The sequence below is a fragment of the Melanotaenia boesemani genome, chromosome 8 (genome assembly GCF_017639745.1).
Source record: "Melanotaenia boesemani isolate fMelBoe1 chromosome 8, fMelBoe1.pri, whole genome shotgun sequence".
Lineage (NCBI taxonomy): Eukaryota > Metazoa > Chordata > Actinopteri > Atheriniformes > Melanotaeniidae > Melanotaenia > Melanotaenia boesemani.
The window spans coordinates 3,669,993-3,685,487 of NC_055689.1; the positions used below are offsets into that span (position 1 = coordinate 3,669,993).

Consider the following 15,495-nt stretch of genomic DNA (forward strand, 5'->3'; position numbering starts at 1 on the left):
CATGCAAAGCTGTGAAGGGTGCAGTCGTCTATGATCTAAGGAAAACAGACCCTTCAGAAGCCCTGGAGCCCTGCAGCAAGCAGGATTATTTTAAACTATGTGTGGTGTAGATAAGTGAGGACAGCAGAAAGAAAAAGAGGAAAAAAACACCAGTGAGTGGTTGCCAGCTCCCTCTGGTGATTTTTCATTTTTCCTAACTGGGGCATTGAAAGTAGGATATTGCTGTCCTACAAACCTTTTTCCCTCTCAACCCACCCCAGAGACTTGAACCATTTTAGCCAACTGATCCTCTTTCTCAGACAGAGGGACCTGTTTTGGTCTTAAGGAAATACGCTTCTCACCAAAAAGAATTCATTTGTTGATACAGAGTAAAATGGTGAGAATGATTAAAATATCTGCCAAGTGCAAAGGCAAGGCAAATTTATGTGTACAGCACATTTCATGTAGAAGACCATTCAAAGTGCTTTACATAATACATTAAAAGCGTCACAGCGGAGTGTCGGAAGCAATAAGAAGTGCATTAAAAACAAACTTTAAAAGAAATAAAAGAAATTAAATAAAATCAAGAAAAAACAAAAAGATTAAAAGACCTAAAATAAAACAGATAAAAAGCCAGAAATAAAGTTCCAGTGTGGGGAAATAACAGCAGTTCTGATAAATGGCAGCAAATAGAAAAGTTTAAACTCTGATGTAAAACTGCTGAGTCAGCAGACCTGCAGTTTTCTGGGAGTTTGTTCAACATGTGAGGAGCATAAAAGCTGAACGCTGCCTCTCCACATTTAGTTCTGACTCTGGAAACAGAAAGTAGACCTGACCCTGATGACCTGAGAGATCTGGCTGCTTTATAACCAACCAGAAGATCCTGAATGGATTCTGGTCCTAAACCTTTCAGGTCTTTGTAAACTAACAGCAGGAGGCCAGTGTAAAGACTGGAGTTCTAGGATCTACTTTCCTGGTCTTAGTGAGGACTGGAGTTCTAGGATCTACTTTCCTGGTCTTAGTGAGAACTGGAGTTCTAGGATCTACTTTCCTGGTCTTAGTGAGGAATGGAGTTCTAGAATCTACTTTCCTGGTCTTAGTGAGGACTGGAGTTCTAGGATCTACCTTCCTGGTCTTAGTGAGAACTGGAGCTCTAGGATCTACTTTCCTGGTCTTAGTGAGGATTGGAGTTCTAGGATCTACTTTCCTGGTCTTAGTGAGGATTGGAGTTCTATAATCTACTTTCCTGGTCTTAGTGAGGACTGGAGTTCTAGGATCTTCCTTCCTGGTCTTAGTGAGAACTGGAGTTCTATGATCTACTTTCCTGGTCTTAGTGAGGACTGGAGTTCTATGATCTACTTTCCTGATCTTAGTGAGGACTGGAGTTCTAGGATCTTCCTTCCTGGTCTTAGTGAGAACTGGAGTTCTAGGATCTACTTTCCTGGTCTTAGTGAGGACTGGAGTTCTATGATCTACTTTCCTGGTCTTAGTGAGGACTGGAGTTCTAGGATCTACTTTCCTGGTCTTAGTGAGGACTGGAGTTCTAGGATCTACTTTCCTGGTCTTAGTGAGGACTGGAGTTCTAGGATCTACTTTCCTGATCTTAGTGAGGACTGGAGTTCTAGGATCTACCTTCCTGGTCTTAGTGAGAACTGGAGTTCTAGGATCTACTTTCCTGGTCTTAGTGAGGATTGGAGTTCTATGATCTACTTTCCTGGTCTTAGTGAGGACTGTAGTTCTAGGATCTACTTTCCTGGTCTTAGTGAGGATTGGAGTTCTAGGATCTACTTTCCTGGTCTTAGTGAGGACTGGAGTTCTAGGATCTACCTTCCTGGTCTTAGTGAGAACTGGAGTTCTAGGATCTACTTTCCTGGTCTTAGTAAGGATTGGAGTTCTAGGATCTACTTTCCTGGTCTTAGTGAGGACTGGAGTTCTAGGATCTACCTTCCTGGTCTTAGTGAGAACTGGAGTTCTAGGATCTACTTTCCTGGTCTTAGTGAGGATTGGAGTTCTATGATCTACTTTCCTGGTCTTAGTGAGGACTGGAGTTCTAGGATCTACTTTCCTGGTCTTAGTGAGGACTGGAGTTCTAGGATCTACTTTCCTGGTCTTAGTGAGGACTGGAGTTCTAGGATCTACTTTCCTGGTCTTAGTGAGAACTGGAGTTCTAGAATCTACTTTCCTGGTCTTAGTGAGGATTGGAGTTCTAGGATCTACCTTCCTGGTCTTAGTGAGAACTGGAGTTCTATGATCTACTTTCCTGGTCTTAGTGAGGATTGGAGTTCTAGGATCTACTTTCCTGGTCTCAGAGGTCAAAGGAATGAAACAGAAGTGAAATTCAGCACTGTAATATGTAGCTATGATGGAGAGATAGAGGTGTTAGAGGGTTGAATCAGAGAGGTTTTCTACAGGAATCATCTCCTAGCAAATGTGACAGTATATGTAATTGATGACTGAAGACGGGGGATGGAGAGGCATCTCCAACAGAAGAGCTTTGTGGTAAAATATGGCATTGAACTGTTTAGTTTACTGGTTCAGCCAGTGTGGAAAAAACACCTTGATTAAAGCTTTAGTAGTAAAATGTCTGCAGCCTAATTTGAAAAAAATTCTGGGTATCAAACTCTGATCCTCGAAGGCCACTGTCCTGTTTTAGATCAGGGCTATTCAATTTGGTCCTACATGGCCCGCTGTTCTGCAGGTTTTAGATGTTGCCCTGTTTGGCTTACCATTCACCAGCCTGAGTGTCTGGTGCTGTTACAAAGCTATGGTACTCTTGATCTGACAATCAGCTTTTACCATGCAGGTTTCTATAGTAATGTATGAAATCAGACATATTTACAGAGTCTCTGTGCTGACATCAGAGGAAACACATGAATTTCACATATAAGCACATTTACACATATTTCCACATTGTTCACATGTGCTCTGCATGCTTTTTTTTGTAAGGGGAGATAATTAACTCGTGGCTTCAACATCATGGGTGAGCTCATTAATGACTATAGCACATGTCTAACATAGATAATTTGGATTGAGCTCAGTGTGTTCACTTAACTGAGTCAGGACATCAGGTACATTTAGCAGCCGCTTCACCGATTTATTGTTCCCCAAAAATAATCAGCTTACTTTATGGTAACCCTGGAGGGACATATATCCTACTGTAAAACCCAAAATATTGGAGCTAGATGGTCTGTTACAACGACAACCTGTCGTAATTAATCACAGGTGTTATCATTAGTAAGACACATCATTCAGGTGTTTAAGGAGCACAGTTTGAAAAGAAACAAAATGTGGATGTTAGACAAGTTGTCGAGGTGTTAGTAATCACATGGCTATTTTCCTCAGATTTACTCCAACATTCATTTAGCATCATTGCCTTGGTAACCCCATCTGTAAACTTACCCAAACCCCCCACATCATAAAATCAATAGAAACTACAACTGAGGCTGAACAACTTCTGAAATCATCATGTGAAAAATCTTGCTCCTTAAGCATCAGATGTCTTTGTCCCATTTTATCTTTTCAGTTGGCTGACACATCTCATGCTTGAGGTGCTATAAACTTTTCCAAGATTCCCCTATGGTGCAAGAAACACATCCTGTAACATGTACAGAACTGAGGTAGACTTCTTTTATCATGAGGAAGCTGATTCCAGCAGGACTCGTCATCTTCTTGGTGGTAGGGATGAGTTGTCCGACCAGCAGTACGCCGCTGGCTACACTACGGACTTCTAGGAAGTCCAGCTTCTTCTCTGGACAGAACTACGTGCAAAAGTCTTGAGCCGGCCCTCATTTCTTCAAATTTCTTTCAAATGAACTGAACTTCATTGTAACCTTAAAAGCAATTTTCCAAAATTGTTTTCCAGGCTTTCTGAAGGTTTTTAATAACAATGGTGGGACGGCTCCTCCCAAGAACCCGGACCTTGTCGGGTCTGATGGCGGCACGGATCCTCCCCAGAACCCGGACCTCGTCGGGTCTGATGGCGGGACGGATCCTCCCCAGAACCCTCAGCTTTTATACTCCTGACATGTGGAGCAAACTCCCAGTAAACTGCAGGTCCGCTGACTCAGCAGTTTTACATCAGGGTAAAAAGTTTTCTATTTGCTGCCTTTTATCAGAACATCTGTTGATTCCTCACACTGGAACTTTGTCTATTTTATCTATTTTATTTGAGCTTTTGTCTTTCTAGTTTTTTTTCTTTCTTTTATTTATTTTAAAGTTTGTTTTTAATGCACTTGGTATTGCTTTCTGCACCTCGCTGTGATGCCTTTTATGTTTTATGTAAAGCACTTTGAATTGTCCTGTACATGAAATGTGACATACAGACATACTTGCCTTGCCAGACCTCAACATTACTGAAGCAGTGTGGAATAATCTAGACAAAGAACAGAACAAAAGGCAGAAACATCCAAAGAAGAGCTTTGAAAATCCTGGAGAACTATTCCTGACAACTGAAAGCCTCTCTATGGATCAGACTGGGATGAAGAATAAAGCTGCTGAGATAAAATATTTTACTTTTAACTCCTTAGAACTAAACACTAACTCATATTCATATTTATGCTCACATGTATCAATAAATTACTGTACATAATTTGAGTTTCTCTGGCAAAATAAAAATATATAACGGTGGCTCAAGACTTTTACACAGCACTGGATGTAAATCTGCTATTCCATGTAAAGTATAAGGATGAACCGATCTATCTTTCCTTGTTACTCTAACAGATCCTTTATGACCTAATATTGAATAAAATGTATAATATAAATATGATAATAAGCACATTTAGTTTAATCTAGGCTTTATGTACAGATCATTTTAAATGTTATGACGATAACATTTCTTCTACTGACTGTGAGACAAGGAATCATTTAATAATGTCCTTCCAGATTAACAATGCTTTGCTATAAACTATGGGTTGATTTTCCTCTTCTCCTGCACATAGGCATGTTTAAATAGAACCCAGAAACTATTCTAAAAGTGTCAGTATTAAAGCTGACCTGCTCTCTGAGTCTACCAGTCTCCTCCTGATACGCCGCCAGCTGTTTTTTCCACTGCTCCACGTTAGCATTAGCCTCGTGCAGAGCTGCCACCAACTTGGAGTTGCTGTCCTGCAGAGTGAAGAACTCAGCCTCCATGTTCATCTCACAGACAGACCTGAAAGACACAAATATATGACATAACACACGACAACGGAAAAGAAAACATTAACCACTGGTTCCCACCAAGGTCTGGAGAACGGCATCTCTGAACACACAACAAGTCCAGCCTCAAAGCAGATGGGCTGCAGGAGCAGAAGACACACCGGGTGCCTCCTGCCAGCTAAGAACAGGAAACTGAGGCTACAGTTCACACACACTCACCAACACTGGACAATAGAAGATGGAGAAACGTTGCTGGTCTGATGAGTCTCCATTTCAGTTACACATTCAGATGCTAGGCTCAGAATCTGCTGGAAACATCATGAAAACATGGATCCATCCTGCCTTGGATCAACGCTTCAGGCTGCTGCTGGTGTAATGGTGGGGGGAGATTTTCTTGGCCCACCCTTAGTACCAACGTGGCCTGGTTTAACCAGCACAGCCTACCTGAGTATTGTTGCTGACCATGTCCATCCCTTTATGACCACAGTGGAGCATCTTCTGATGGCTAACATATTTTCTGGAGTATAAGTGGCATCAGTCATTAAATATGTTACGAAGAGGGAAAAAACTTATAGAAGTTGCACTGGACTATAAATCACATTTATTTAGAAATTTATTTAATAAAATCCAAGACCAAGAACAACTTTTAATCTGGAAAGGCAATTAATTTAACTACACAACAGCAGACAGAACAACAGGCTGAATATGTTAATGTACCACTATGGAGGACTGAAACTGTCAAAACAAAAAATAAATACAGAAATATAAAAATGGCTCAATAAATAAACTGATGTAGCAATAAATTATATAAGAAAATATAAAAAATAAAAATAAATAAAAAATAGTTTTTACGAAACCTATAAAACATGGCACAAATGTATATTTATTTTGTCATTTCCAGCTGTGTTAATATTCCTATTTGTTCACTTTTCTCTGTCATTTGCAGTTCAGTTTATTTATTTTTTTACTTCCTTTGTTTTTATGTCTATATTTATTTTGTGTTAGTTTACTGCTATTTTACATTTTCTTTTCCAAGCATATTCATTTCTCTGTTTCCTTTTTATATTTTAACGTCTCCTTATGCATTTCTACCTCGTTATGTAAATGAGGGAGGGAGCCTTTCAAGGCGTGTCTTGGGCCAGATCCTTGCCTATTGACCAATCAAGACTGAGCAGGTTCCAGCTGTTAGTGCAGCCAGAGCTTCCTGAATGGCTGCCTGGCTGTGGGAAGGAAATGAAGGTTTTAGGTTGGCAGTAATGTCTGACTTTCAAGGATCATCTTTATATATCTCTTATTATACCTCTTTTATATACACTTTATATACAAATAGTTTGTCAAATATAATTTTTACCTAATTCTACCCAATGATGTTCAGAAAAACAGCACCATCTAATGCCAAGGTCGAAAGATGGCGGACTGTGCGTATGGGTCCAAGGACATCACCATGCTGGTCCACAGGTCGAGGGAGATGGTGCATATTTGCGTGTTGCTCAGCCCCTAAGTGGGTGGGCATTGCAGAATTGACTGAGCAGGGTTTTGTGGGTCTATTGAGGAGGATGAAGAGACTGCTGCTGGAGACATCCTGAGCCAATAACAGTGCTGATGCACCAGCTCAGTGGTGTGTTCTACACCTTGATGCCCCCGTGTTCCTGATGTAACTGTGTCAAGACATCCTGTTTAAGAACTGATGGCAAAATTAACTGCAACATCTGCTTTCCTCTATTTGAACACTGAACCCACCAACAGACCACCCCATTTTTCTCCACAAGAATACCCCAATGTTTTAACAAAACCAGAGAAGGTTTAGTGAGCTGCTGACTTTCTTCTGGAGTGGGGTGGACCTGCCTCCTCCAATACCTGAAAAAATATTTCAGGAAGGGGTCAGCATCCTGCGTGATGCACAGGTCAGATGTAGAATAGAATGGCAGAAACAGTCCCCCTTGATTAATTTACTAACACAGGAGCATGCAAAGGGGCAGACTGCAGAGCCTCTGGGACAGGGGTGCCAGACAACAACCGCTTGGCCAAGGTAGTGACTGATGTAGGCTGGCAGGAGAGCGCATCAGCATTTGTGTTGCTGCGACCTGACCAAGTTATCTTGGTAGTGAAATCAAAAGCAGCAAGTTGAGCTGCTCAGTGATGCTCAGCTGCTCCCAGCTTGGCTGGGAGAGTTGTTATCTGTATAAACCACACACCGGTGCCCCAAGAGATACTCTAAATTTTTCAGTTGTGGCCCACTTCAATGCCAGAAATTTTAGCTTCATGGAGCTTTAGTTAGCCATGTTACGCTCCGTTGGTCTAAGGCCACAACAATGTGCAATACGCCTAACACCATCGCCAGTCTCCTGTGGAAGCACAGCTCCTAGTCCACTATGGGAAGCATCGCTCTCCAAAATGAAAGGATGTAAAAAATCTGCATAAACCTGCACTGGGGCAGAAGTCAATTTTGACTTGAGAGCCTCAAAGTCCCCCTCACACTCTGAAGTCCATGCAGCTTAAAATGCCTGGCCAGACTCCTTTCTGGACTTCGTGCCTACCGACTATGACACAAACTAATGGAGAGGACCCACCAACTTGGCAAAGCCCTTCACAAAGCTCCTGTAATAACTGGCAAAGCCCAAAAATTAACAAAGCTCTGAGACATGAGTAGGACGGGGCCACCTGGCCACTGTCTTGGTTTTGGCTGGGTCTGTGGCCACACATTTCTCAAGCTTCACTTTCAGGCCTTTGTTCTGGAGACAATCAAGAACCACATCCAGCCAGTGGACATGCTGGGAGACTGAAGAGGAGAAGACAATGATGTCATCCAGATATAGGAGAAGAGACTGACACTGCTGATCCCCGAACATTGTCTGCATGAGACGCTGGAAAGTACTGGGTGCATTACACAGCCCAAACAGCCTACCATTCCACTCGAAAGGTCCAAATGCCATACAGAAGGTTGTTTTTGACTTGTCCTGTTCTGACACACGCACCTGGTTTGTAACCACTGGCCAGGTCCAGTGTGGAGAGCCACTGGGACCCCAATAAGCCATAATGGCTTTCCTCAATACGAGGTGAAGGAAAAGCATCCTTCCTTGTCTTGCTGTTAAGCAGGCAGTAATCAACACACATACGGAGGCTGCCTTCCTTCTTCCTAACCAGGACTATTGGGGAGGTATAAGGATTGCTGCTCTCCCGTATCACCTGACCTGGGATCTCCAAGAGCTGGTTAATGGGGACTGACAAAGTCTGCTAAACTCAAAGCCCAAAGGCGAGTTTGTGAATAGAGGACAACATCTGTGGTCCCTACATTGCTGACATAAATGTAAGTTATCCCCCTTACAACCTGGATCAGACATGGGGAGGCCAGCAGCCCAGCTGGAAGACCAGACTCAAAAAGTGGAGCCTGACAAGAGAATTGTTTGGGGCATATACTAGCCACAAGTTTCATAAGTCCACCAGGGATTTGCGCTCCTAATGGACCATGATGTTTGGTGACTGCTGCAGGGCCTTGATGACTGGACCAGGCAATTGCATCACAGCAAGTAAGTTGAACAGAAAGAAGCCATTGGCCCCAAAAATCTCCTGGCAGCAATGCCAATTGACATTTATCCTCAGAATCCCAGGAACGGAAGATCCAGTGCCAGTAGGGTCCTTGACCACAACGCGGGATCACCTTATCACAAAGACTGATGTCCAACTCCAACTAGTCAATGTACGGGATGGAAAGACCATTAGCAGCCTGGAGCTTTAACCAATGACAGGACTGAAGGCAATTGCACCCCCAAAGGTGCAAATTGTTCAAGAAAACACCCATAACAATGTCCATGGTTGGACAGAATGCCTGCAGCTGCTCCCTGTGACCTGCTAAACCCCTATCTGAGCTGTGGCTCAACCGCTCAGTGAGTTCTATTTTTCCGACTGCTGAATGTTAGCCAGACTGGCTATGGCAGAAGACTGGCCAGCCGCACAAATGACACGAGCGCAAACCTGCTTACAATTACACTCCTTGGAAAAATAACCGGGCTGTCAACACCAAAGACAGATCACAGGACCAGCAGGCCGTGCCTGTGGAAAAGAAGTCTACAGGCTGGCAACAGTCTGAGTTAGCTGCTCAAGCTGCTCATGCTGCTGCTTCCAAAGCTACATCAGCTCATCAAGTTCAGAGCATGTGGAGGTAGGTGGGGCTGACCAAGAACTGCCATGCACGCCATTTTGTAAACCATGCATGGTCCTATACACCTATGGTCATGAGCTGTGGGTATTGACCGAAAGAACAAGATTGCAAATACAAGCGGCTGAAATGAGTTTTCTCTGCAGGGTGGCCGGGCTCTCCCTTAGAGATAGGGTGAGAAGCTCGGTGATCCGAGAGGGGATCAGAGTAGAGTCGCTGCTCCTCCACATCGAGAGGAGGCAGATGAGGTGGCTCGGGCATCTGGTCAGGATGCCTCCTGAACACCTCCCTGGTGAGGTGTTCCAGGCATGTCCACCCAAGAGGCCCCGGGGAAGACCAAGGACACTCTGGACAGACTACATCTCGCGGCTGGCCTGAGAATGCCTCGGGATCCCCCCGGATGAGCTGGCGAATGTGGCCGGGGAGAGGGAAGTTTGGGTTTCCCTATTTAGGCAGCTGCCCCCACGACCCGATTCCAGATAAGCGGCAGAAGATGGTTGGTTGGATGGATGGATGCATGGATGGGAGGGAGTGGCTACGTTTTCTTGCACCACTTGTTAATCCCTCCCTCTCCCACCAGATAGCCTCTCCACACACCTCCAGCAGGGTAGCAACAGGATGAGAATGAACAAACTGTTTGAGCTCCAGGCGAAGGGCGTTGTCCAGCACATGCTCTACAAACTGATCACGCAGCAAAATGTCAGCATTAAGCAAGCCATCAGGTTGCTTAAATGCCATCAGTGTTTCTGGAACAGCTATACAATTCCTTTAAGATGACTAACACCTGGGTTGGGTCCAGAGCTGGTTTTGCCACTAAGCGGACTAAGCGACCGCTTAGGACCCGTCACCCCTATGGAAAAAGGTTGCTTCAGTAAGTGGTTAATGGGCTTTGTTATATAAAATTATTTTTTTTTTTTTAACTTGTCCTGTCCAGCATCATAGCAAGCAAAATGATAATCTGGTTGCTGTATAGTACTGAACAAATTTGCTCTGCCAAAGGGAGGCCTATGGGTAAGGCTCCTCTTGATAATCTGATTCATTTAATTATTTATTTACTTTGAATCATGGAATCTATGTAATCTTGCTGGGCCTGACCTGAAGGGACAGAAATAATGGAAAATATCAAAAAGATGCAAAAATGAAAGAAGAAAGGAGACAAAAACATCACAGACAGAAGGAAACGACCCTTTAATCCACACCATCACCAGACAACAAACTGTTAAACCCGTACATGAACATACCAGAAAATTTCCTACAACTTTTACAAAAACAAAAACAGAAACACACACACACACACATAAAAAAAAACAAAAAAAACAGAGCTACTAGTCATTAAGAGTTTTTAAATAATAACCAAATCAAAAAGGCATAACATGAAAGTAGCATAACAGCGACCAGATAATAACTCCCAGGAAAAATAAAAAAAAGAATTATCTCTTAGTGTATAAACCCACTGGACAACTCAGTGACTGTGTCAGCATGCAGAGCATGAGGAATAAGGAGTGATCATTGATGAAAAGTGGTGAGTGAGCTCGTGCAAATGCGACCACGCCTCTAAGGAGGTCAGAGGCAGACCAGGGCAGCCCAGAGACCCGGGCCCTTAGCAGCCGACCAGGAGCACTAACCTAAGCTACCCCACCCCGAAGACAACTCCAGCCCCACCCGAAGGGCGGCAGAGGAGAGCCCCAGCAAGAGCCCCCCACGGTCTTGGGGCACAGGTCCCAGTGGGCCAAGATCGGCAGCTGCCGGCCCCGCCAGAGACCCGCCACCCAGGGCAGCCCAAGCGAAGGGCCCAGGGCCCCAGGAGCCCAGAGGCGGCCACCCCACCCCCCAAAGGCAGAGGGCCTGCAACATGGGAATCTCGATGTTCCAGCCGTACACCCCGGGAACCAGGGCGCCATCGACCCCCTTCCCCCACCCACTCCAATCTGCACCCCATATAACCCCACACTCACACCCTCCCCTGTACCGTACCCACAAGCACTCACCATCACACAGTCATGTCACACATAACCCACCCACCATGCCCCGTGGGGGACACCCTAGGTGGACCAGAGGACAGCAAGCCCCAAGCAAAACTTCCCTCTGGATGTTGAGCCTCTAGTGGCAACCCCCACGACCGGGCCATACAGGGACCACAGCCAATGAGCCACCACCGACCCCAGAAGGTACCCCCCACATACCTAACGGGGAATGAGAGGATGGGGACAGCGGCAGAGCCCAGACCCACGGCACACCACCCCCAGGCCCCCCCAGGCCCGCCCAGGTCCCCCCCACAAGTGCACTTAACCCCGCCCCAACCACACACAGAAACACATGCACACACCTATATCCTTGCACACTCCTGCTCATCCTAACACATACATGCATCCTCACCCCCACCCACACAATATAAACACTCACGCAGTATACAACCCTCCCACTCTCACTCCCTAAGCCCCCCCTCCCTCCCACCATGCCCTGTGGGAGACATCCCCGGCAGACCAGAGAATGGCGAGCCCCAGATCCAGCCCTCACCGCCATCCCCAGCCACCTCACCGCCATCCCCAGCCACCCCCCATCACCTCCCACCCAGATGCGGCCGACTGGGCATCCCCCAAGATCAGCAGCCCATCATCAGTCCAACCGCCCCGGTTTCCGGCCCACGGGGCAACCACCTCCCCTACCCGCCCCTGGCAGCGCCCCCGGGAAAAAGGCGTCCTCTAAGGATTTAATTCTGAGTCCTAACTCTGAGATTCTCAAAGTTTCCTTATTTTTCTTATGAGAAGAGAAAGAAATTATTTTCCATGTCATTAATGCTTTTCATGCTTCCCAAAGAACACACGCTGATGTTTCTGGCAAGTCGTTATTTTCTAGATATAAGGACCATTTTTTTTTTAAAGTAGCTGATAAACTCAGGATCTTTAAGTAATGACGTATTAAATCTCCAGTTTCTAGTTGCTGGTTTATTGCTCTTATTTCTCAGAGTGAATTATACTGGTGGGTGATCACTAATGCTAATAGGATGGATTCTGATTTCTGACATGTCATTCATCAGCGAGCTGCTAGTTAAGAAATAATCTAATCTAGAATAGGAATGGTGGACTGAAGAGAAGAAGGTGTATTCTCTTAGTGTGGGATGGTGAGAGCGCCAAGCATCACAGAGACCAAAATCCTTCATGTACTGTTTTACAGTTTCTGAGGATTTCCAGACTCGATGAGCTCCTGTGGTACTTTGTTTGTCCAGTATAATGTTAAAATCACCTCCTATAATTAATGTGTTATCTAAGTGACCATAGAGTGAGGCGAAGAGGGAGTGAAAGAAGGAGGGATCATCAACATTTGGACCATATATATTTGCGATACATAACTTAACATTTTTAATAGATAATGTAACTATTATAAATCTGCCTTCTGGATCTATGATTGTATTATCTATGTCAAAATTTAACCTTCTATTAATGAGAGTTGCTACTCCTCTCTGCCTAGAATTATAACAAGCTGAATACACGTGTGGAAACTGGGTTGTTGAGAGAAGATCTATTGTTGAGTTTGATAAATGAGTCTCTTGGAGTAATATTATATCTGCTTTCATTTCTTGCAAACGATTAAAAATGTTTAACCTCTTTTCCCTTGTGCCAGCACCACGCACATTCCAAGTGACAAATGTGAGTTCGTTCATGAACAAACCACAGAAATGAGGGCTATATGCATATTACTGAAGCGTGTGTGCGTGCATCCCACTGCTTCTCCGCGTGCATGTGTATCTGCCAGCTGGTTGTGACAGGGATGTATGTGCGCTTGTGCTGTTCTGTGTGTGTTCCTGTGAATCATGAAAAGTGCTGATGTGTAAATAATATAATGACAAGTGAGATTACCAATAACCGTTAAAGGGTCGAAAAGAAGAAGTGTAAAGAGTGAAAATAGCGACAGTGCCAAAGGAAAAAAGTAATTTAAAAAACACATCTGTGTTGAGATCAGTGTAGTGGAGACGGGCAGTGGATTTACTGTTAACTAAATTATCTTTTATGGTGGTTTTATGGATATAACATGATCTAGTGAGAAAACAGGAAAATTAAAGCACATACCAAGTCAGTAGAGCCACGGAGTGATGTCCGGGTCGCGGTACAGCTGTCCATTAATAAATAATTTATCCACAGCGATGACAGCGCGAGCGCCTTCAGTGATAGATTTCCTCCTGATGGGAAACAGGACTCTCCGTCGGTCCAGAATCTCTCTCGGATATTGGTCATTTACTCCAAAGTTCTTCCCTTCAGTTCGCGGCCCTGGTTCTTCACCTGCTCCTTTTGTTTGAAGCTGACGAACTTCGCTACAATGGGTCTTGGTCTGCTGGACCCGGGTTTCCTCCCGCCGAGCCGGGGTCCTCCTCCGTCTGCTCTGGAATCCCTGCAAATACCAGGTTCTCTCTCATGCGCCCCACCTGCAGATCACTCACCGTTTCCTTAATCTTCTTATTTTCCTCCGAGAGACGGGTCAAGCCCTCGGTGAGGGATTTTACCGACTTTCTGAGACCAGCATTTTCTATCCTCCCCGCTGTGCTCCAGAGTGTACCTTTTAAAGACACTATTTTCCCACTTTAAAGAATATTTTGATTAGGCTGGCACAAAATACAATTGAATGAAAGCATAAATGTTTGAGCCCGCCTAGTTTGAATCTGCTGTCTCCCCGGAACTACGTCACCTACAGCATTAGCGTCACTTACCTGCCACCAGCGTGACCTACCTGCAGCGTCCTCCACCTCTTTGGGCTTCGTTATAAAGAGGAATTATCCATCTGGGGCTGAAAAAAGGAACAACAACAACAAAAAAAAAAAAGAAAAAAAAAAGAAGGCTAACGAAGCAGCTGCGCAATGACAAGGTTACTTATTTTGCAATTACACTATGAAGTAAGAAATTAGTCCGGTGATGATGAAGATTCGACATGTGGCAGCACTTTTTGAAAACGCGATTTGATTTAGCAGCAGGTGCTAACAGGTTTAGCAGTTGGTTGGGTACTGGTATCCAGCAAAGCAGTTGTAGTTCAAGCTAGCAGTAGGGTTGCCAACCATCCCGTAAAATACATAATTGTTTCTTATTTTATAATTAAACGTCTTCTCTTGACATTTTATTGGTTCAGTAGGGACGGTCCGTATTGAACACAATTTATTACGTATTTTCATAAATGTCCAACAATACACATCTGCAACACAGACATCAACACTAAATTGAACAATTATGGACTAAATAAAACACAGGAAATACTCTGGTGAGTGGGATCTAGGCAGGACCCCCGTGCTCGCTGCCTGCATGTGGCGTTTACGGTTGCCTAGAAACAGACGCCACATTAACGTCCTCTGCACCCGATACTCCACCATGTCCTCAAAAGCGAAAAAGCTTTCATCAGCTGGACAGCGTTAGTGGAGATGTTTTCAAGACGCATTGTAAAATGTGTCGCCGTGTTTTCATTGGTGCGTGGTGGGCTGTCTGTCATCAGACATGCTTCAGGAGAACAACACTGGAGGCTTGAACACAAAACACTAGAGCGTCACTGTCCCAGTTTATCACCCCCCATCATCTCCTGAGACTGATCCGGTGTGGGACATCATGTCATGATTGATCCATGTCCCGAACTTAGGATTATGAGTCGAATGAATGATCATTTATTTAATATACAGTATATTAGCCATTATATATTTCATATGTCCATTTAAAGAAAAAGTCAGACTAATGGATTAACAGTTAATAAATAAATGTTCAGAGAAAATGTTTATTTTAAAAATGTAACTTAACTTTAAAAGTTGCAGGAATGGTGCAGGAATGGTGCAGGAATGGTGCAGGAATGGTGCAGTCCTGGCGACGACAGGTGTGGTGAGTCGTGGCAAGTGAGAGGGTAAGATGGACAATGCCAACTGGGGAACTTCACCCCAGTAAATATAAAAAGAACCGCAGGTTCTTACCTGTACCAGGACAACAGATAGTGTTGCCTAAAAATTTTCTTCTGACATTCTGACATTTCTGACATTTTCTGACATTCTGACATTTAAAAGAGCCACTAGTAGTCCCCTCCAGTTACTAGAGGCCAGGGGCCCTGAATGAAAAAAAAAAAACAAAAAACAACTTGTTAACAAAAGCACATAAAGTCCAAAACAACAAATCTAAATGCAAACAAAATCAAACCGAGCAAGTCTGCAGGAGCCCACTGCAGCCATCAGGTCCAGACAGGGTGGAGTCCAGCAGGGAGGATGT

General features: G+C 44.3%; 1 protein-coding gene across 2 annotated transcripts in view; it reads right to left on the reverse strand.

Moving 5' to 3' along the window:
- LOC121643799 (homer protein homolog 3-like) overlaps positions 1–15,495 on the reverse strand; it is a 44,602-nt gene that overhangs the window by 2,876 nt on the left and 26,231 nt on the right. For both annotated transcript variants that reach the window (XM_041991349.1, XM_041991348.1), the window contains one exon: positions 4,972–5,128. In XM_041991349.1, coding sequence (XP_041847283.1) covers positions 4,972–5,128 — 157 coding nt within the window. The remainder of the gene's footprint in view (positions 1–4,971; positions 5,129–15,495) is intronic.